Source organism: Carassius auratus, unplaced genomic scaffold, assembly GCF_003368295.1.
Source record: "Carassius auratus strain Wakin unplaced genomic scaffold, ASM336829v1 scaf_tig00214963, whole genome shotgun sequence".
NCBI classification, from domain to species: domain Eukaryota; kingdom Metazoa; phylum Chordata; class Actinopteri; order Cypriniformes; family Cyprinidae; genus Carassius; species Carassius auratus.
Window position 1 is genome coordinate 423,396 of NW_020527884.1, and position 21,858 is coordinate 445,253.

At 35.3% G+C, this 21,858-nt stretch overlaps 1 protein-coding gene across 4 annotated transcripts; it reads right to left on the bottom strand.

Moving 5' to 3' along the window:
- Positions 1-440: 440 nt before the first annotated feature.
- On the bottom strand, positions 441-14,761 carry LOC113093307 (verrucotoxin subunit beta). 4 transcript variants are annotated; one of them, XM_026259112.1, is made up of 6 exons: positions 14,701-14,761; positions 8,151-8,251; positions 5,234-7,908; positions 5,085-5,106; positions 967-1,085; positions 441-776 (listed from the first exon to the last, which is right to left on the bottom strand). In XM_026259112.1, exons 2-5 carry the CDS (start codon positions 8,248-8,250, stop codon positions 1,030-1,032), a joined length of 2,853 nt encoding a protein of 950 aa, XP_026114897.1. In that variant the 5' UTR covers position 8,251; positions 14,701-14,761; the 3' UTR covers positions 441-776; positions 967-1,029. The 4 variants fall into 4 exon arrangements, with proteins under 4 accessions (XP_026114897.1, XP_026114893.1, XP_026114895.1 ...); XM_026259108.1 differs by having other exon boundaries at positions 5,085-5,115; XM_026259110.1 differs by having other exon boundaries at positions 441-793; positions 5,085-5,115.
- Positions 14,762-21,858: the final 7,097 nt, after the last annotated feature.

Below are 21,858 nucleotides of genomic sequence, written 5' to 3' on the forward strand. Positions count from 1 at the left end.
ACTTCATTCTTTGTAGCTCTATCTATAGAATTTTTTTTTTTTTTACTTGATTCTTGCTTACAAATCTGTCCATTTATGTTTGCAGGAATACACTCTGTACTCTCCAGTGCTTGCTGAGGGAAAAAACTGGGAGAGGATTCACCTTTTAGTCAGCTGACCCATAGATTTGGACCACAAGTTGAAGATGTTGTCATCTCATTTTTAATCAGTCAGTTAGAGGTACACTGATCCAGTGAACACAGTAACAAATGAATTGTAATTGTTTCAAACATTGTCATCTCAATTAAGTAATGTTACAGTTAAATATACAATATATCACTGTTAGAGAACACATTCAGACATCAGAGTAATGTTAAATGTTCATGGTTTACTTAGCGTAATTTACAATTAAAGATTACATAATTTTTCAGATTTGTTTTAAAACAATACATAGTATAATAAACAAAACCAAAAAAACAAGTCTCTTTCACTTACATCTACCTCTTTTCTGTCAAAGCACAGAATGGAGTAAAGCTTATTTTGCTTAATTACACTAGCATGTGCGTTTATTTGATAATTCAAATCAGGAAACTTCTGAGAATCATGTTCACTCGATCAGTAAGTGCAAGTACAAGGTGTTTACAGCGATGTCCTCTGACTCCTATTGGGCAGCTACAGAAACAGTCTTCAAAGAAGCATTTTTCATTCTTCCAACTGCCTGTAAATCATGAATGACCTGGAAGTATCCATCTGTCTTCTTGATGAGAATGCTGATAAGGTCATCCAGTCTACAGTTCCTATTGCCAAACAAAAACTGATATTTTAGGCGATGGAAAAATCTGATTAGACAAGCAAAGAAAAACAATACATGTTTTAATATGATTGTGTTTGATTTATTATATAACTATATTCCAAATGCTTGTGGTTCTATGACATTATTTGCATGAACTCATAATGAAGTTGCATATGTTTAATTTCAAATATCACCTTTCAACAAGATTGTTTGTATCGGAGTTGGCATGGTTGTAGCACTGTCCGACCACGCGTGTCCTATTTCCAGCCAGTGATCCTTGAAGTATAAGCAAAGAACTGAGAAATCTTCAAACCTGTTGAGGAATTATTTGAAAGTTGATTTAAAATCTTAAAGCTATAATGAAAAAAGAATAGATTTAATGTTAAATTTAACCAATTTAATATTTACTTTAAAAAAGTTATATAAATAGTAAAAGTACAGGTAACACTTTAGTATAGGGAACACATATTCAATATTAATAATGACTTTTTACTCAATAAACTTCCTAAGTAGTTTACTGCTTATTAACAATTAGTAAGTTCCTTGTTCAGTTTAGGTATTAGATAGGATTAGGAATGTAGAATAAGGTCAAGCAGAATAATGCATTAATATTTGCTTTATTTCATTATTATTATTATCATTATTGTTATTATTATTAAAATGAACTGATTAATTACTGTTTGTCTTATATTAGATGAGCTATAAAGAATGAAGTCCCTGGGTCAACACAAGATATTTCATTATTATTATTATTATTATTATTATTGCAGTATAGTGATAGATTACTCTTGGTCATATGTTAGATATTGTATTATTATTATTATTAAAATGAAGTGATTAATTACTGTTTGTCTTATATTACATGAGCTATAAAGAATGACGTCCCTGGGTCAACACAAGACATTTCATTATTATTATTATTATTATTATTATTATTGCAGTATAGTGATAGATTACTCTTGGTCATATATTAGATATTATATTATTATTATTATTATTATTGTTGCAGTATAGTGATAGATTACTCTTGGTCATATATTAGATATTGTATTATTATTATTATTATTATTATTATTATTAAAATGAAGTGATTAATTACTGTTTGTCTTATATTAGATGAGCTATAAAGAATGAAGTCTCTGGGTCAACACAAGATATTTCATTATTATTTTTATTATTATTATTATTATTATTATTATTATTGCAGTATAGTGATAGATTACTCTTGGTCATATATTAGATATTGTATTATTATTATTATTAAAATTAAGTGATTAATTACTGTTTGTCTTATATTACATGAGCTATAAAGAATGACGTCCCTGGGTCAACACAAGATATTTCATTATTATTATTATTATTATTATTATTATTATTATTATTATTATTATTATTATTATTATTATTGCAGTATAGTGATAGATTACTCTTGGTCATATGTTAGATATTGTATTATTATTATTATTAAAATGAAGTGATTAATTACTGTTTGTCTTATATTAGATGAGCTATAAAGAATGACGTCCCTGGGTCAACACAAGACATTTCATTATTATTATTATTATTATTATTATTATTATTATTGCAGTATATTGATAGATTACTCTTGGTCTTATATTAGATATTGTATTATTATTATCATTATTGTTATTATTATTAAAATGAAGTGATTAATTACTGTTTGTCTCATATTAGATGAGCTATAAAGAATGAAGTCTCTGGGTCAACACAAGATATTTCATTATTATTATTATTATTATTATTATTATTATTATTATTATTATTATTATTATTATTATTATTATTGCAGTATAGTGATAGATTACTCTTGGTCTTATATTAGATATTGGGCCCTATTTTAACGATCTGAAACGCAAGTGTCAAAGCGCGAAGCGCAAGTAACTTTGTGGGCGGGTCTCGGCGCTGTTGCTATTTTCCCGGCGGGATAAATGGCTCTTGCGCCCGGCGCAAATCTAAAATGGGTTGGTCTGAAGTAGCTTCATTATTCATAGGTGTGGTTTGGGCGTAACGTGAAATAAACCAATCAGAGCGTCATCCAACATTCCCTTTAAGAGCAGGTGCGCAAGTTCCATTATGGATTGCTATTATTATGGCGTATTTACCAGGCGCACGCCAGGAGTGGTTCACAGCCGAGCAGACTGATGTTCTTGTAAGAGCAGTGAAAGACAGAGAAGTTGTGTTGTATGGGGATGGGAGAAACCCACCCAAAATAGCGTTGGTTAAACAGGCGTGGGAGGAAATAGCCACAATTGTTTCATCGATTTTTTTTCCTGGTTCTTGACGGACAAACCAATTTGTCAGATGTCCTTATATACATATATGACCTCAAACAGGTCTGATCCTTAATTACTACAATGATTTCCGTCATCTCACGTGTTAATATTTTTTTAGTGTAACAATTTATGATTTGCAAAAATAACTGTTGCATCTGTGTAGATTACATGAGCAAAGTGTATGCGCGTTGTGCACGCTATACATTATGGTCAAGCATGCGCCCTTAAAATAGCATAATGAACAACGCGCAACGCGCCACTGACTTTAGACTAGGTTTTTTCTGGTCAGTGGCGCAATTGTTTAATGAAACAGCAAAATAGCACCAGGGATTGTTTGCGCCGGAACACGCCTCCTTTTTTGCGCTGAACCGCCCAGGGAGCGCAAGTTCATTCACTAGTTTAGCGACGTGCTTCTGTGGAGGGAAAAGCGCGCTTTGCGCAGGTGCAAAATAGGAATGACACATGCGTCGGTGTACAAAGTCAATTGCGCTGGGTGCAAGATAGGGCCCATTGTATTATTATTATCATTATTGTTATTATTATTAAAATGAAGTGATTAATTACTGTTTGTCTCATATTAGATGAGCTATAAAGAATGAAGTCTCTGGGTCAACACAAGATATTTCATTATTATTATTATTATTATTATTATTATTATTATTATTATTGCAGTATAGTGATAGATTACTCTTGGTCTTATATTAGATATTGTATTATTATTATTATTATTGTTATTATTATTAAAATGAAGTGATTAATTACTGTTTGTCTTATATTAGATGAGCTATAAAGAATGAAGTCTCTGGGTCATCACAAGAATATGACGTCCCTGGGTCAACACAAGATATTATTATTTGTATTATTATTACTACAATATAGTGATAGATTAATGGTTGTTTTAAATTGGATATTGTATTATTATAATATTGATTATTATTTAAATACAGTGATTGATAAATGTGTGTCATACTGTATATTGGATGGGTTAATGATGTCTCCGGGTCAACACAATATATTTCCTTGTTGTTGATGGACGGCAAACCCCCAATCCATCCGCAAAAGTGTTTAGCTTTTCTTTCACAGAAGGATTAGTATAAGCATCTGCTAAACGAATACATGACAAAAGTGATATAAATAATCGTACAAAAAGATCCGACGACGCGATCACGGGGGAAACGCTACACCGGACCGGGGCAAAACGATCGTGGGCGCCTTCCTGTCCGATAGGATCGGGGTTTGGCGATTTGGACCTTAATATATGCGCAGTTCAGCGAATGTTCGCGTCAGTTATGAATCCATTGTGCAATTGAAAATAATATATTATGCTGAGCAGGGATGGACACATTTGAAATGGCACATTTTAAATAATATGCACTTACCTTTGTAAAATGAAGGCGACGTCAAAGCACACAATTCAAATAGTGGCGCGCAAGCTGAGGCTGGCACATGTCACGTGACGTGAGTAATCTGATTGGTTGCTCAAATTTACCTTAAGCACCTCCCTTGTTGACCCAGGAACGCGTCGAACTCAGCAGAATCAGGACGTGCAATGCGTACCGCGTACCTAACCGAAAGCCTCGTACCGAACGGTTCAATACGAATACGCGTATCGTTACACCCCTAATATATATATATATATATATATATATATATATATATATATATATATATATATATATATATATATATATATATATATATTAGATAATATATATTGCGAGTCACCCATCATGTGTTGGTAGAGGCGTGTACCACACATTGCTTTGCCGATTGAGAAACGTGATTGGTAACGGTTTGCCAGAATAAACCCTGACCATCGTCCCAGTTCACCTCCCCTCCCTAGTATCTATCGCTGAACAGGTGACTGATATTCCCATTGCCACGTAATCCCGTTACACTTTACCATGATCATATGACATCAATATAACATTAACTCTTTCTGTCTACCACACATATTTATGGCATTTAGCAGGTGAAGACTTGTGTGATATAAAATGTGATTAAAGTATATGACTCACCTGCACTGCTCCTCATATCGCTCATATCGCTCTGAAAAACACATTTGATACTGATCAAAAACTGTCCTGACACTAACAGTAAGAGAAGTTATGTATAAAGTGCTCATGACACTATCTGATAAAGCTGCTATAACTGTATTTCTTCGTACCTGTGTGTTGACTGTGATCACGTCACTCTCTCTGGTGTAGTTGAGCTTCCCCAGCGCTGCACACTTGATCTCATACTCAGCTCTTGATCTCAGATCAGTCAGAGTAACTGTGTGTTGATCCTTCAGCACAGCTTCAGATCTCCAGACTGAGTCCTCCTTCACTTTATACAGTAATCTGAGCTCCACTGTAGCAGGACATGATGGAGGAACCACCTTCAGAACCACACTCTGACCTGTGACCTCTTCAGTGACCGGACAGACCGGCTGTGATGGAGGAGTAAAGCACACAGCTTCTTCACATCCATGTTCATACAGCAGAATACAGGAACCAGGATGATTTTGGTGGTCTTGTGAGGAAACAATAAATGTAGTGGACTGACCGTCATGTGATGTCATCAGCTCCTTAAAAACGAATAAATGTTCTCTCATTTTCTCTCTAATGTTTCCAGTGAGCCACGTCAAAACTTGAGGAGATGTTCCTGGATTAATCTCCACTGTTTGAGCTTTCAGATAATGTTCTTGTTCAGAAAGCAGCTTGTCTGTCTGCTCAAGGGAACTAAACGTGTAGCAAACCACATTCTCCACCTTAATATCTGACAAAACTGTGTCTAAACTCAATTTCACTTCAGCTCCAGAGTCCAGTAAATGTTGAAGAAACTCATGAACTGTGTTTAACTCTTTCTCTTTCTCTCTGATCCACTCCTGGAGATCCTGTGTGTTAAATGGAGACTCCTCATGAGCTTGTAGAAGATCAGTCAAAGCACAAGTCTCTTCTTCACAGGCTTGAACTGACCGGATCAGCGACTGCATTTTAACACTGAAATCTTGTCTGTATTCTTGGCAGAATCGCTTCATATCTTCAATCTTCTTGTGAAATGTGCTAAATGTGTTTGTCCTGGGGTCTGTCAACAGTTCACTGCATTTGTTTTCAGTGAAGCTCAGATTATCAATGACACAGTCTAATGCTGTGATGAGCTTCTTCTCAATGATCCTTACATGCATAACGTCACTCTCTCTGGTGTAGTTGAGCTTCCCCAGCGCTGCACACTTGATCTCATACTCAGCTCTTGATCTCAGATCAGTCAGAGTAACTGTGTGTTGATCCTTCAGCACAGCTTCAGATCTCCAGACTGAGTCCTGCTTCACTTTATACAGTAATCTGAGCTCCACTGTAGCAGGACATGATGGAGGAACCACCTTCAGGAACACACTCTGACCTTTGACCTCTTCAGTGACCGGACAGACTGGTTTGGATGGAGGAGTAAAGCACACAGCTTCTTCACGTTCACTTTCATACAGCAGAATACAGGAACCAGGATTATTCACCATTTCTTTAGAGGACACAATAAACTTTGCTGGTTTACAGTCCTTTGAATCAATCAAGCTCTTAAATATCTCTAAGTTTCTCCTCATGGTCTTCTGGATCTTGGCAGTGAGCCAAGACTTTTGGTTGATATCAGGGCTTATCTCTACCTTTTCTTCTTTTGTTGAAGAATTCAGATAGATCTTTTGTTTCTGAAGGATGATGTCTGAGCAGTCCAGAGATGTGAACGTGTAACTGACCAGATTCCCGACCTCCAGATCCATCATGATGGCATCTATGTTGTCTTCCACCTGTGCACCGTAATCCTCCAGCTGTCTGAGGACTGATTTAATGATCTCAGACTCTCTTTCTCTCTCCTTCAGCCATTCTGTGAGGTCTCTATCATTGAATGGAGATTCTTTGTGTTCTTGAAGAAGATCATTCAGAGTTGTTTCCTTCATCACGTCTCCACGGATGTTTGGCAGCACAGAGCAGAGCTTCTTCATGAGTCTCAACTTGTACTTGTAGCAGTTCTGCTTCATTTGCTGTATTTTATCATGAAATGCAGCAAAAGCCGCAGCAGGAGAGTCTTCCAGAAGATCACTGCATTTCATCTCAGCAGTATATAAACTCTCAATCACTGATTCAGTTTCTTGGATTAGATCCATGCTGATGTCTTTCTGAAGTTTTGAAGCTCTTGAGTGAAGTTTGTGAAGAGGATAAAGCCAAACTCTCAGAGGAACCGCCAGCTTTTGGTTATCTTTCAGCAGTTTTGGAAGATCAGCAAAAACCTTCATCGCATCTTCAAAAGTGGCTGGGTTAGACGGCAGCTGGAAGTCACCATAAAACGTACAAGTGAAGTTTTTGAATTCAGTATTCTCGATGTCATTCATGTCCAGGTCAGCATTTGCATTTGCATTTGCAGAAATGATATCCATCAGTTTCTCCACAGCCATTTTAACTTCTCCTTTTACTGTTCTTTTCTCCTCATCTGAAGAAACTTGTCTGTCAAACACAAAGCAGGCATCTGCTCCATACAGGATTCCTGTTACTACATGTGTGGCATTATCATCATCAGGAATGTTTTCAGGAGGCAGCTGATTCACGGTCAGTTCTTTAAACTCGCAGGATGAATGATAATGTAGCGTCAGTCTCTGCTGGATGAAAGACGTCTTGGTGTCTTTGAGATACTTTGCTGCTCCACGAACCTGGACGAGTCCACCTAAAACACTCAGGTTCAGTGCTCCTTCAATATTTAGTAACTTAGATTTGTCTTTAATGGAGTCTGAAGCTGTGACAGTGAAATTTGTATTAATCTGGGGACGAGCACAAATATTCTGCTGCAGCTGTTCTTTATTCCAAAATCTGATTCCTGTGGGAGGAAAAAGTGTTTTAACTAAACAGCTGTATAAATAAAATCTTTTATTCCATGTGCACATTTATTTTTTCACACTCACAGAGTTTTGACATATTCCTTCTCCATTTCAAAGTGTCTTTTATGGGGTTATTAGTTTAGATTGTTATTTTTATTAGATTATGCACTTGTATTAAATAGATGGTAGTGTTATTATCTTCTTTAAGTATCTCTCTGTAAAGGCTGTTGGGTGTTGGTACCTGCTATTAACTCATCTTTTCTGCAGTCATACAGCATGCCGAGCTGGAACGGTCTCCCAAGAGCAGCTGTTTCAATCAGATTCACTCCCACTGACTCCATACTACACACAATCAGATCAGAAAACAGGAGTTAGTGAGGTTACAGTTAATGTGAAGTTGCACATAATGTATTAAAAGAGAATGAAGAAAGAATAAAGATGGGTTTGTACCGGGTCAGTTCTAGACCCTTTTTAGGATAGTAGTCATTTATAAAGGTTTTATTCATTTTTGACATGTCTGCTACTCTGCATTAATGAGGTTAGTAAATATTTCATGACACTGTCATGCGAAGAATGCAAAAGTTTTTGTCAAAAAGTTTGTTAAAGACACACTTTGTCTTTATCTTGTGAATATTGCTTTATTAACGCCTGCATTCATTCTTTAACTGCAGCATGATTGTTTGTTCTACTCATATGTGATTGATTGTTTTTATATTTATGCTGCCAACATTCTTCAATACACAGCCACAACACTAGATGATGTTATCAGCAACTGTAGCAAGGCTATCACCTAATGATGCGTGGGTTGTTTCATAACCCGCGGGTTGAGGCATGTAAAGAAATTGGCACTTTATTTGTGGGGCAGGTCATTAAAAATCAAAATAACAAAAAGATCAATGTGTGTTGCGTGCAATTCCCTATAGCCTATATTAAATACTATATCGGATACATTGTATTTACGAGGTAAATGCACATCAATGTCACCACAAAGTCGTAATTACGAGTGGGAAACTCAGAATTTTCTTTAAGCTCTGAGTTTATGAGTTGGGGGTGTGTCGATGAGAAACATGACAGAAACGATGGCTTGATGGATATAACGTCTGTTGTTGACAGCATTTTTTTTGTTGAAACAGATAGACAGGATTGCAATATTACAATTAACATTTACAATTAATACGTTTTATGCAATTCAACTTAAAGTGGCTTTACAAATTATAAAAAAATAAAAAGCGCAAAATCACACCTGACCTGAAAATTCTTTGCTATTCTTTTTCTATAAGCAGTTAACAAAACCTGTTGTATTTTCTTGTAATTTATTAAAAGAACATTCACCACCATCTTGTGCCAACTAAACTGACTTGAATGCACACGACTTCTTAACTATAACTTGTCAACTCCGAAGTACGAACTTCCCAGGAGGACTTGAATGCAGCATTAGAAATTTTGTTAGCTGTTTGGATGATTTGTAAATAACCTAGTTTAACAGTTTTGCCTATATATATTGTGTACTTGGATTGATATAGCATATATATTTTAACATGGGAAGTCTATGGGATTGAGATGTGTATAAACGGAAGGTCGGAGCCAGCTCCAAGTGGGCTGTACAAACCTCCAGAGTCTTTTGATTGGTTTATTTAATGTCATGGTGGTAATGCACGCTGCAAATCCAGCTTCATACTACTCTGCGAATTGCCAAAAAAGAAGTCAACAAAATTCCATAGGCTTTTCAGCCCAAAGAAAGACGAGTTTGAAGGGGCAAGTTTGTTAAACAGTTTTTAGACTTGTACAACATATTACAAGTCGTGAAAAACTATCTTGGAGGTTGATGTTTTAGTCTTGACGTAGTTAAATCGTGATCACGAGCTCATTGCATTCAAGTTTGAAAATGGGAGGACATTCATGTGTAATTTTTACCTTGGAAACTTGTATTTATGATTATTCTTAAGCACGTGAAGACAGCATTAGTAGTACAGATAAATTACATCTTTATTGTGTCTTACTCTTTTGTGTAAAATATTTCTGCAAAACATATCTAGGATGTACACTGCAGATTATGGACACTGAAGACCATAAGCAGGTATTGTAACTAATGTTACTTAAAATATGTATGTATTTTTATTATAATTGCACTGGTATTTAAATGATAAATTCAAACTTTTAATATATTTGGTACAGTGTTCCATAAGAATGAGTCTTAGTTAAAACTCCTAACTGATTATGCGGAAAAAACAAATAAACAAAAAAATTCTGTGTAAACTTTGTGTTACAGAAAGTTCAAGTCTGTGTGGGCAGAAGTTACATTTCAGTGACCTGGTGACCTCTATGCAAACCCAAAGGATCGCTTTCCTGTAAGGTTTTTTTTTTTGACTAAAGTATGTGTTGTGTGGATAAATTATTTTCATACTTTAAAAGTGGACATTTGCAACAGTGATGTGATTGCAAATTGATTTTTGTGTTCCTCTGAATATTAAAGAATGAACTGTATGTTGTTCTGGGAGAGAAGTTTGACTTCACTGAAGTAATTAATTAATTTATTTTTAAATAAAGATTTTGTAGCTGTATACATTTTCAATTCAATATAATACTAATTTACTCCTTTTTATTTACACAGATGAACATGAAGAACTTAAGAAGATGGAGGTGTGTCATCCAGCTTGATAAATTCTCTTTAGAGTAAGTGATTTGATAAACACCACGAGTGTGAAAGAGATTTTTTTTTAAAACTTTTTTTTCTTAATTATTCAGATATTTCATTATTTATATTTAATTTTGTCTTATTTTTTTGCACAGTCTAAAAAGAGTATGCCAGACCTTCATTTCATTGCTTGTTGTTTGTCATATAACTTGTACATAATAAAATCAGTTTATTCATGTTCAACTATAAATATTTCAGATCAATATCTATCTATCTATCTATCTATCTATCTATCTATCTATCTATCTATCTTTACAGAGAGAGATAGAGGGAGAGAGAGAGATTTGGTCAATGGTAACATGTAAATGTTAAAACTACAATTAAATGAAAACTACCATTTAAAATTGTACAGCTCCAATAAAAATGCATTTGTGGATATGAAAAAAAAAAACTCTCTACAAATTTATGTAGCCTCCTCTTTTAGAGATGCCATTTCTGTCCCAGATAGCAAGGTGACACTGATTCAATGTTGAAATTCCATCAGAATCATCATTTTGCTTGAGGTCGAAAATTCAGTGCTAAATTACATTGGATAAATGTTAACAATTCGGTGCTTTTCAATGTTGAAAAGACAGATATTGAATTAATGTTAGTTTCTGGCCTGTATTTCCCCCGTGGTGGAATTTAGACTGACAATCCCTCATTCAACTCTCTAAAATGCTAATAAATTTGGTACATTTTTGTGAAATGTATTTACCTAATGATCCTTCCTTTCAATTTTCATGTATTTATTTTGTATGAGTTGTTCACGAAAACTTGATAATTTAGGGTTGTACTTTATTTGTTTAAGTTTTGGGAAAAAGAGTTTTATATTAAGTTTACGTTGTGACGTGTTCAGCCCGCGCTGCGTCCTCAGAAAGCAATGAGCCAAGATGAGCATGCTGACGAGAGGTGAGCAGTTCGGTGACACACTCGCTGCGTGGCGTCTCTGCTGCGTGTCAGGAGCGTGGCGGATGCCTCGCGTTTTCTCTGTCTTTACACACCAGAATCGTGCCTAACGCGGCGCCGGCGCGCTGCTGCTGCTGTAGGTGACATAGAGGGAGGCCGCCGACAGACTATAGAGATCGCTAATGTGTCGTCATCATGACGTATTCCCAGTGGTGAACGCAAAGCATTTTGGGAATCCGCGGCACAAACATTAGGCGCCAGACTCCTTTGCATGGAGGGAAGAACTGAGTGTTAAAGATCCCGTCTACCTGCTGTGTTATAAACTGCAATAGTCGTTCTCACGAAAGAAGTGGCATAAAGCTTAAGAACGGAATATCCTTTTATCGTTTTCCAGCGTGGAAAAATAATAGTACAAGCCATGTTTCAGAGGTGACAAAAAGGCGACGAATGGCATGGATAGCAGCGGTAAAGAGGCCAAGATTACCTTCGATAACACTCCACCACACATGATGGTGTGTGTTCAAAACATTTTCACAAAGGTAAGTTACAATTACTCTCTGTAATGTTAACTGTTAACTAGCATGACATGGCTAGAAAATGAGCTTAAGTTACCAATGTACTAAAGCATAACGTTAATCAGTTTGAAAAGATTTTGTAATGTCTATTCTCACATGTAATGTTTTTTAGCCGTGTCTGTAAATAAAATACACAAAGATTGAATTAAATTCTGCCTCCTTTATCTGTATTAAGGAAGAATTTTGCAAAATCAGTGTTCTATGGTTGCAAACACAATTACATAACTTAAATAGTAGTAACAACCAACTTAATTTCAGTTTCTTTACATTTTTAACAGTGTAAATAAATTTAGATTAATACATTAACATGTAAATACATTTAGATGGGAAGTTCGGATCATTTTAGCGACTCAGACTTTTGTGTCTCATTCAGCAAAATGAACGAATCTTTTTTCGAGTCATTTCGTTCATTCTGTTCATATTAGCAAAATGTAATTAAAATATTAAGTGCTACCTTCCCAACACATCTAGTACTTACGCAAACGTTGATCGGTAAAGAGAATTGATTAGTTCATCTCATGAGTCTTTCGGGTCTCGGGTCGAGTTTGACTCGTTCCTTAATCACGTGACAGACCCATACGCTATTTCTGACATTTCTGTTACTGTGTTTTTGTAACTGTTTGTTGAGGATCTGTGGTTTGTTATTATTTTATAAATAAATAAAACCCTGTTATAAATAAAATATTGATTAATTTGTCTTTTTGACTGTCTATCAGTAAATAAACAATAGGCTATATAATAATCCAAGCTTACAATAAAATGTATTTATAGACTAGTTTGTTAATTTTTACTCCAATTTTGAGTTTGCTGGTATAATAATTGATTTTCCTAGGCAGACTTGACATATTGGTGTAATACATGTATAAGAAGACATTCCGTTCATATTAGCACAATGTAATTAAAATATTAAGTGCTACCTCCCCAACACATCTAGTACTTACGCAAACGTTGATCACACTACAAACAGTACAAAACTAAAATGCTATAAGATACAGAAAAAAATATTCATTCTTTACCTGGGTCTTCAGTCTGTGATTAGCTCACCTCACCTCTTATCTGACAAGAAAGTAGTGATGGCCGATTCGTGAACGAATCGTTCAATTTAACCGGTTCTTCTTAGTGAACCGGTTGAACCAGTTCAACAAATCGAACTAAATTTTTTGAAACGGTTCACGTCTCCAATTAGCATTAATCCACAAATTACTTAAGCTGTTAACTTTTTTAACATGACTGACACTCTCTCTGAGTCAGAAAAAACCAATATCCCGGAGTAATTCATTTACTCAAACAGTACACTGACTGAACTGCTGTGAAGAGAGAACTGAAGATGAACACCGAGCCGAACCAGATAATGAACGAACACGCCCACTGCTGGAGCAGTTCTCATTCTCGAGTCAAGAACCGGTTGCTCCGGTTTTTGGATCATCAGTACACTGAACCGAAAACCATTTCTTTCGGACACGTCCAATTCTAAAACCGAGGAGCTGATTATACTGCGCATGCACGATTCAGCGTGAAGCCAACTGACTCACAGCATGTCTGAACCGAAGTGATTCTTTTGGTGATTGATTCTGATTCTGTGCTAATGTTATGAGTGCGGGTAATCCGAGGGCTTGGATGAAGGGCAATCTGGCGAAACGTAAATTCATTTAATAACAAATACATCGCAATGGATTATGTTTAGTGAGTGGATCATGGTTTCTGCGCTGATGACACCTAATTTATTTACTTTATCTCTTCAAGACTTACATCCTCATATGCACATTATTGTTGTTACTGTATTTGGGTGTTGTTGCAAAACTCAAATGTAAACTTTTCATGATTATGAGGTTTTTAACTGATTAAAGTTATGATTACTGACTTTATATATTTTAATGTTTGATAGACGTGACGCCATTACGTCATCACAAATGACGTCATTACGTCGAGTGTAAAAGAACCGCTGAACCGTTTTTTTTTCAACCGGTTTATTGAATCGAACCGTCCGAAAGAACCAGTTCGCGGAAAAGAATCGAACTTCCCATCACTAACAAGAAATCTTCGGGTTTAAGTCATTCCTTAATCATGTGACAGACCCATACACAAAACTAACGCAGTCTTGAATCGGAAAGAGAATTGATTAGTTCATCTCATGAGTCTTTCGGGTCTCGGGTCGAGTTTGACTCGTTCCTTAATCACGTGACAGACCCATGCGCTATTTCTGACATTTCTGTTACTGTGTTTTTGTAACTGTTTGTTGAGGATCTGTGGTTTGTCATTATTTTATAAATAAATAAAACCCTGTTATAAATAAAATATTGATTAATTTGTCTTTTTGACTGTCTATCGGTAAATAAACACTAGGATGTATAATAATATAATAATCCAAGCTTACAATAAAATGTATTTATAGACTAGTTTGTTCATTTTTACTCCAATTTTGAGTTTGCTGGTATAATAATTTCTTTTCCTAGGCAGACTTGACATATTGGTGTAATACATGTATAAGAAGACATTCCGTTCATATTAGCAAAATGTAATTAAAATATTAAGTGCTACCTCCCCAACACATCTAGTACTTACGCAAACGTTGATCACACAACAATACAAAACTAAAATACTATAAGATACAGAAAAAAATATTCATTCTTTACCTGTGTCTTCAGTCTGTGATTAGCTCACCTCACCTCTTATCTGACAAGAAAGTAGTGATGGCCGATTCGTGAACGAATCGTTCAATTTAACCGGTTCTTCTTAGTGAACCGGTTGAACCAGTTCACCAAATCGAACTGAATCGTTTGAAACGGTTCACGTCTCCAATAAGCATTAATCCACAAATAACTTAAGCTGTTAACTTTTTTAACATGACTGACACTCTCTCTGAGTCAGAATAAACCAATATCCCGGAGTAATTCATTTACTCAAACAGTACACTGACTGAACTGCTGTGAAGAGAGAACTGAAGATGAACAACTAGCCGAGCCAGATAATGAACGAACACGCCCACTGCTGGAGCAGTTCTCATTCTCGAGTCAAGAACCGGTTGCTCCGGTTTTCGGATCACCAGTACACTCAACCGAGAATCGTTTCTGTCGGATGCGTCCGATTTGAGAACCGATGAACTGATGATACTGCGCATGCGTGTAATTTTTTAAGTATTTTGTTAAACATCGGAACGTGTGATAAAATAACTATATTTTATTTTGATTATTATTTTTTTTTAGATGAATGTTTCCAATCTGTATATTGTATATAATGTATAGGCCAAATGGGTTTTCAGGGAAGTTGGACAATAATTAAGACTCTAAAGACTGTGTTTAATAGGAATAAGGGATGATTTATGAAATATCTGTACTGTATTTATAGTTAATGATGACACGTTCACAAATTGAGTTTGTAGTAAACAGAACATGAACACGAGTAGAGCAGCTGGTGATACTGAACTGCAGCACGTGCCGGTTAGAGCGATTCTCGTTCTCGAGTCAAGAACCGGTTGCATCGGTTTTTGGATCATCAGTACACTGAACCGAAAACCATTTCTTTCGGACACGTCCGATTCTAAAACCGAGGAGCTGATTATACTGCACATGCACGATTCAGCGTGAAGCCAACTGACTCACAGCATGTCTGAACCGAAGTGATTCTTTTGGTGATTGATTCTGATTCTGTGCTAATGTTATGAGTGCGGGTAATCCGAGGGCTTGGATGAAGGGCAATCTGGCGAAACGCAAATTCATTTAATAACAAATACATCGCAATGGATTATGTTTAGTGAGTGGATCATGGTTTCTGCGCTGATGACACCTAATTTATTTACTTTATATCTTCAAGACTTACATCCTCATATGCACATTATTGCTGTTACTGTATTTGGGTGTTGTTGCAAAACTCAAATGTAAACTTTTCATGATTATGAGGTTTTTAACTGACTAAAGTTATGATTACTGACTTTATATATTTGAATGTTTGATAGACGTGACACTAGGGCTGGGCGATAAGGAGCAAAAAATATATCTCGATATATTTTGCTATATCTCGATATACGATATATATCTCGATATCTTTACAGGAAAAATAACCCCCAAAAAAACTACTGCAAAAACAAATATGGCAAATATTACATGAAACATTTTATTTTTTTCTTCACCATATGTTTTATTGTTACCTAATTCTGTGTTTTAGCATGTGCAATTATTTAAATGGATAAAAACAACTTAATTAGTTAAAAACAATTCTTAAAATAGCCTTATGTGAAATGTTTTTTTCCCTTCAGAAATTCTGTGTATTTACATTTTTCTGATTATCAAATGAAGGCATAAAACATTCATTTAATTTATCTTTTAATTATTTAAAATTAAGCAAACTTTATTTTTTGGTAAACAAAGGGGATTTACTATTAAAAATAAAACATGGGAGAAATGTTGTGTGATTATTCCTTATAAAATTATGTTCGTTTCATTTTAATAGTAATAGTAGTGGGCTATGTACATTCTGCTGAACAATAGTAATAGATTTGTCAAATACTTTTATTTTGACGGGTTTACCTTTACAGTTCTGTGTATGTGATACTACAGTCTATGATGTGATATGAGCTAGTTTTACTCAAATCAAACGGTCAGATGCTCATGAAGTGACTCTCAGTGCAGTTCTGGAGATGTTCCTCATGTGTTCACGTCTTTATTTAGAGAGAGGAAAGACAATGAAATCAGCGCGAGCGTTATGCGAGCTTCCGTGTTTAATGAATGAAGACGCGCTTCTGCTCCATTCGTTGACACAGACACGCAGAACATGCAGGATTCATATTTAAATAGAATTTTCCGGGTTTATATATGCAGATATTAGTCCATTTCGCGATTTGATGTAAGTGCATGACCGACTTTTGATTAATTCATTTAAAATTTGACCAATTCCGTGACATTCCGCGTTAAACTGTAAATTCCATTTTTATGACTGGATTCCGCGATTCCGTCCGCGTTTCATTGGGCCCTCCCTTACGAAAAATAACCATGGTTTTATTATAGTAAAACTGTAGTAACCCATGGTTTTTTGGCGTATTGACTGCCATTTGTAAAACCACAGATTTACTACAAATACCATGGTTAAACTATGGTTAATATAACAAAACCATGGTTAATTTGTGGTTACCATGGTTTAACTACAGTAACCATGGTTTTTTGGTTTTATTTGTAGTAAAACCATGGTTAATTTTCGTAAGGGCTACAGTAGACATCTGCCTGCCGTTCGCCCTACGCCTTAAAACTGAAGTATCTCCATATAATGGAGCCAGTTGTCTTTTTTTTTTTTTTTGACTAGTTCTCCACACGCGAGGTGAGAGGGGACAAAAGCAAGGAGGCGGGGGGCGAGCGAGCGGGGGCGAGCACAGCACAGGGAAGGCAAACAAGCAAAGTGGCGGAATCAGAATATAAACAATATATCAATATATACGATATGTCAAAATCCATATCGTGTTTAAAAAATATCTCGATATATTTTAAATATCGAGATATCGCCCACCCCTACGTGACGCCATTACGTCATCACCAATGACGTCATTACGTCGAGCGTAAAAGAACCGCTGAACCGTTTTTTTTCAACCGGTTTATTGAATCGAACCATCCGAAAGACCCGTTTCGCGGAAAAGAATCGAACTTCCCATCACTAACAAGAAGTCTTGGGGTTTAAGTCATTCCTTAATCACGTGACAGACCCATACAAAACTAACGCAGTCTTGAATCGGAAAGAGAATTGATTAGTTCATCTCATGAGTCTTTCGGGTCTCGGGTCGAGTTTGACTCGTTCCTTAATCACGTGACAGACCCATACGCTATTTCTGACATTTCTGTTACTGTGTTTTTGTAACTGTTTGTTGAGGATCTGTGGTTTGTTATTATTTTATAAATAAATAAAACCCTGATATAAATAAAATATTGATTAATTTGTCTTTTTGACTGTCTATCGGTAAATAAACACTAGGCTATATAATAATATAATAATCCAAGCTTACAATAAAATGTATTTATAGACTAGTTTGTTCATTTTTACTCCAATTTTGAGTTTGCTGGTATAATAATTGCTTTTCCTAGGCAAACTTGCCATATTGGTGTAATACATGTATAAGAAGACATTCCGTTCATATTAGCAAAATGTAATTAAAATATTAAGTGCTACCTCCCCAACACATCTAGTACTTACGCAAACATTGATCACACTACAAACAATACAAAACTAAAATGCTATAAGATACAGAAAAAAATATTCATTCTTTACCTGGGTCTTCAGTCTGTGATTAGCTCACCTCACCTCTTATCTGACAAGAACTTGGTTTATGTCATTGCTTAATCATGTGACAGACCCATACACAAAACTAACGCAGTCTTGAATCGGAAAGAGAATTGATTAGTTCATCTCATGATTCTTTCGGGTCTCGGGTCAAGTTTGACTCGTTCCTTAATCACGTGACAGACCCATACGCAATACCAAGGCGGTCTTGAGCCGGAAAGTGAATTGATTAGTTCATCTCATGAGTCTTTCGGGTCTCGGGTCGAGTTTGACTCGTTCCTTAATCACGTGCCAGACCCATGCGCTATTTCTGACATTTCTGTTACTGTGTTTTTGTAACTGTTTGTTGAGGATCTGTGGTTTGTTCTTATTTTATAAATAAATAAAACCCTGTTATAAATAAAATATTGATTAATTTGTCTTTTTGACTGTCTATCGGTAAATAAACACTAGGATGTATAATAATATAATAATCCAAGCTTACAATAAAATGTATTTATAGACTAGTTTGTTCATTTTTACTCCAATTTTGAGTTTGCTGGTGTAATAATTGCTTTTCCTATGCAGACTTGACATATTGGTGTAATATATGTATAAGAACATTGCTCAAAAAAGGACATAATGACATACATTAAAAGCAAATAACATTTTGAATTTGAATTATAAATGTTAGTTTAAAACATTAAGGTTATGATAACTTTAGCTTTAACAGTTTTAACCCAGCTCAGAGTGAAGACAGACCAGGGCTGCGTTTAGCCCCGACAAAACGTTGCACAACGTTTTTTAAACAGAAACTGTGATGTGTTGAACACACTTTTCTGATGATGCAAGAGTTGCAACTATGGCAGCTGAGAAGGCCATTCTTTGTGTTCTTTGTGTTTCTTACCTAATTCAGACTAAAACACATCTATTTAGCCTCACATACTGACTTTATTTCTAGTTCATACAGTTTTAATACCCTGTATTTTCTTTCTCATTTTTAGGAAAAGCACTTAATTACCATTGTTAATTTCTAAACCAAATGTCATACACTTGCAATGAAGCTAAAAATATAAACAACTACATCATTGTTGATATCCTATATTTTTACAATAAAACTTACGACAAACATGTCTTCTAATATCCTCAGTTGTTGCAGCTGCAACGAACACATTTGTACATTATTTTCCTTGAAGCCATTGTGCGAGTTCACTTTAATACCGCGTGCTTTATACACGTCGCTGCTGATTGGACTGCAGTTCTGACACACCCACCAAACAAGAGAAAACACATCTCAAACCCCGTTGCACACTGGTGCACGCCGTTTCCAGGAAACATGACGTTCAACCCGGAAACCGTAGCAAAACGGCTGAGACGCTTGCGCCACGCATCCAGTGTGTCGCCGGTGTAGCAGTCGATTCTGTTCCCCTCGGAATGTCAGTTTCCTCCCGGGTTGCCAGGTCCGTGTAATAAACCCAACCTAATAGTTAATCAAACATTTTCCCAAAGTAGCCTAAATTCCGCGGATTTGGCAACACTGCTGCATGCAAATACACCAAACACACCTGGATGTAAGGAAAGCAAAAAGGGACAAATTTCTTGCTACACTGCAGCATAGTAAAATGATTCTCACACTCCCGTTTATTTTCTATTGTTTTTATTCATCTTGCAGTTGTTCCTTTATTTTTGTCTTATGTCCGAGTTTTTGCAGTTTAATTTTTCCATTGCAAATTAATGTAATCTGTCCATGCTGTCGTCCAAACTCAGGGTATTATATTACTGTTTCCATATAGAGCAACAGTGCATTTGAACTAATATTCTATTTGATTCATCTGTTTACCTTCTTACTGATAACAGTGGAATATAGTTCCTCATATGTGTCAAACCTTTATGAGGAAATTCTAAATTACAAAATTCAAGTTGTTTTTCCATTTGTCTTAAAAAAAAGAGCAGAAATATTTCACCTGCAGATGTTCCACCATTTTCCAAGTTGATGGTAAGCTAAGTACTTTAAGTGATAACTCATCTACACTGACACGTTTTCTCATAGTAAAGTGAGGTATAGTGATACACCAAGTCTTGATGATAAAAAGTCAGTTCTTGTCAAGACACTATACTTAACTGACTTAAAGCAACAAGCACAATGACAATGACCTGTTTTCTAATTTCAGTATAAATGGTTGTATTCCTTCAATTGGGCCTTTAGAACCTCATTGCAGGTTATTTGTTTAGATTTTAACTATAAAGCTATTTCATTAGCAAACTTGATCACATCTCCTCAGAAAACAATGTAAAGTTTAGAAGAAAAGTGGCTGCAGGACAAAAAGAGGCCTGCCAATTTTTATTTTAGAATTAGAAAAAAACAAACTTGCCATTTCAGCTAGATTCTACTGGCCCTTGAAAGGGGTGGACGTTGATAAATGGTTCAAAAGGCTACTAAATATTTTCCTTTTCAACATTGCTGTGAGACGTAAACTGATTATGCTAACAGCAAGGATGAATTTAGTGGGGAAAGTCACCACCAGGTCCAACGATGTAAATGAGTACATTTATTGACCATTACAAAAATAAGCCTATGCTATTCTGACTAAATATGAAGCAGTTGTGTACTGCATTACTTTTCACAGGTTTGGGGCAACAAAGATCATTCTTTCAGACCAAGGCACAAAGTCTGTTAACCAGGTTTATATTTTATTGAAGGGGAAAAAGATCACTATAAATTAACATTTTCATGTGTGCATAGGGTTCTGATTTATACACAACATTTAAGGTTCATACTTATTCTAATGTATGTTTTGCACACACCACACACAAAGATTTTTTTAAGCTTTCAGTGCATAAATAAATACAACAAGAGCAAAGCATCTAATAAAGAAGTAAACATAAATGTGCAAAAATTAATAAGTATAAGAACTTATATAAAACAGAATAGCCAAAGCCTCAAGCATCACATTGAAATTGGTAATAAAAAAAAGGAAATACATTTCAAGTTGAAAAACCTCTCGTCTTAAAACTATTTTCAGGTTTAGGATTTAGGACTTTATTTTGAACCATTTGACTTGCCGTACCTCCAGTTGTGCTTCTTGCGCACGCTAGTTCTGATCGTACATATAGTAACTCGGCAACTAGTTAAGAATTATAGTATGTTTGCGTAAAGGGGAACAGACATTCCAAGGGGAACAGAATCGACTGCTACACCGGTTACATGAGAACATTTTTAATTTTGTAAACTCATCACCACTAGCACGAAAACATTTTAAATAAATAAAAATCAGCTTGCTGAGTGTGTGGATTATAATATATATATATATATATATATATATATATATATATATATATATATATATATATATATATATATATATATATATATATATATATGCAAAACCTGATTCCAACCTGATATATATTTACAGTACAGACCAAAAGTTTGGAAACATTACTATTTTTAATGTTTTTGAAAGAAGTTTCGGTAACACTTTAGAATAAGGTTCCATTAGTTAATGTTAGTTAATGTTTTAATTAACATGAACAAACAATGAATAATACATTTA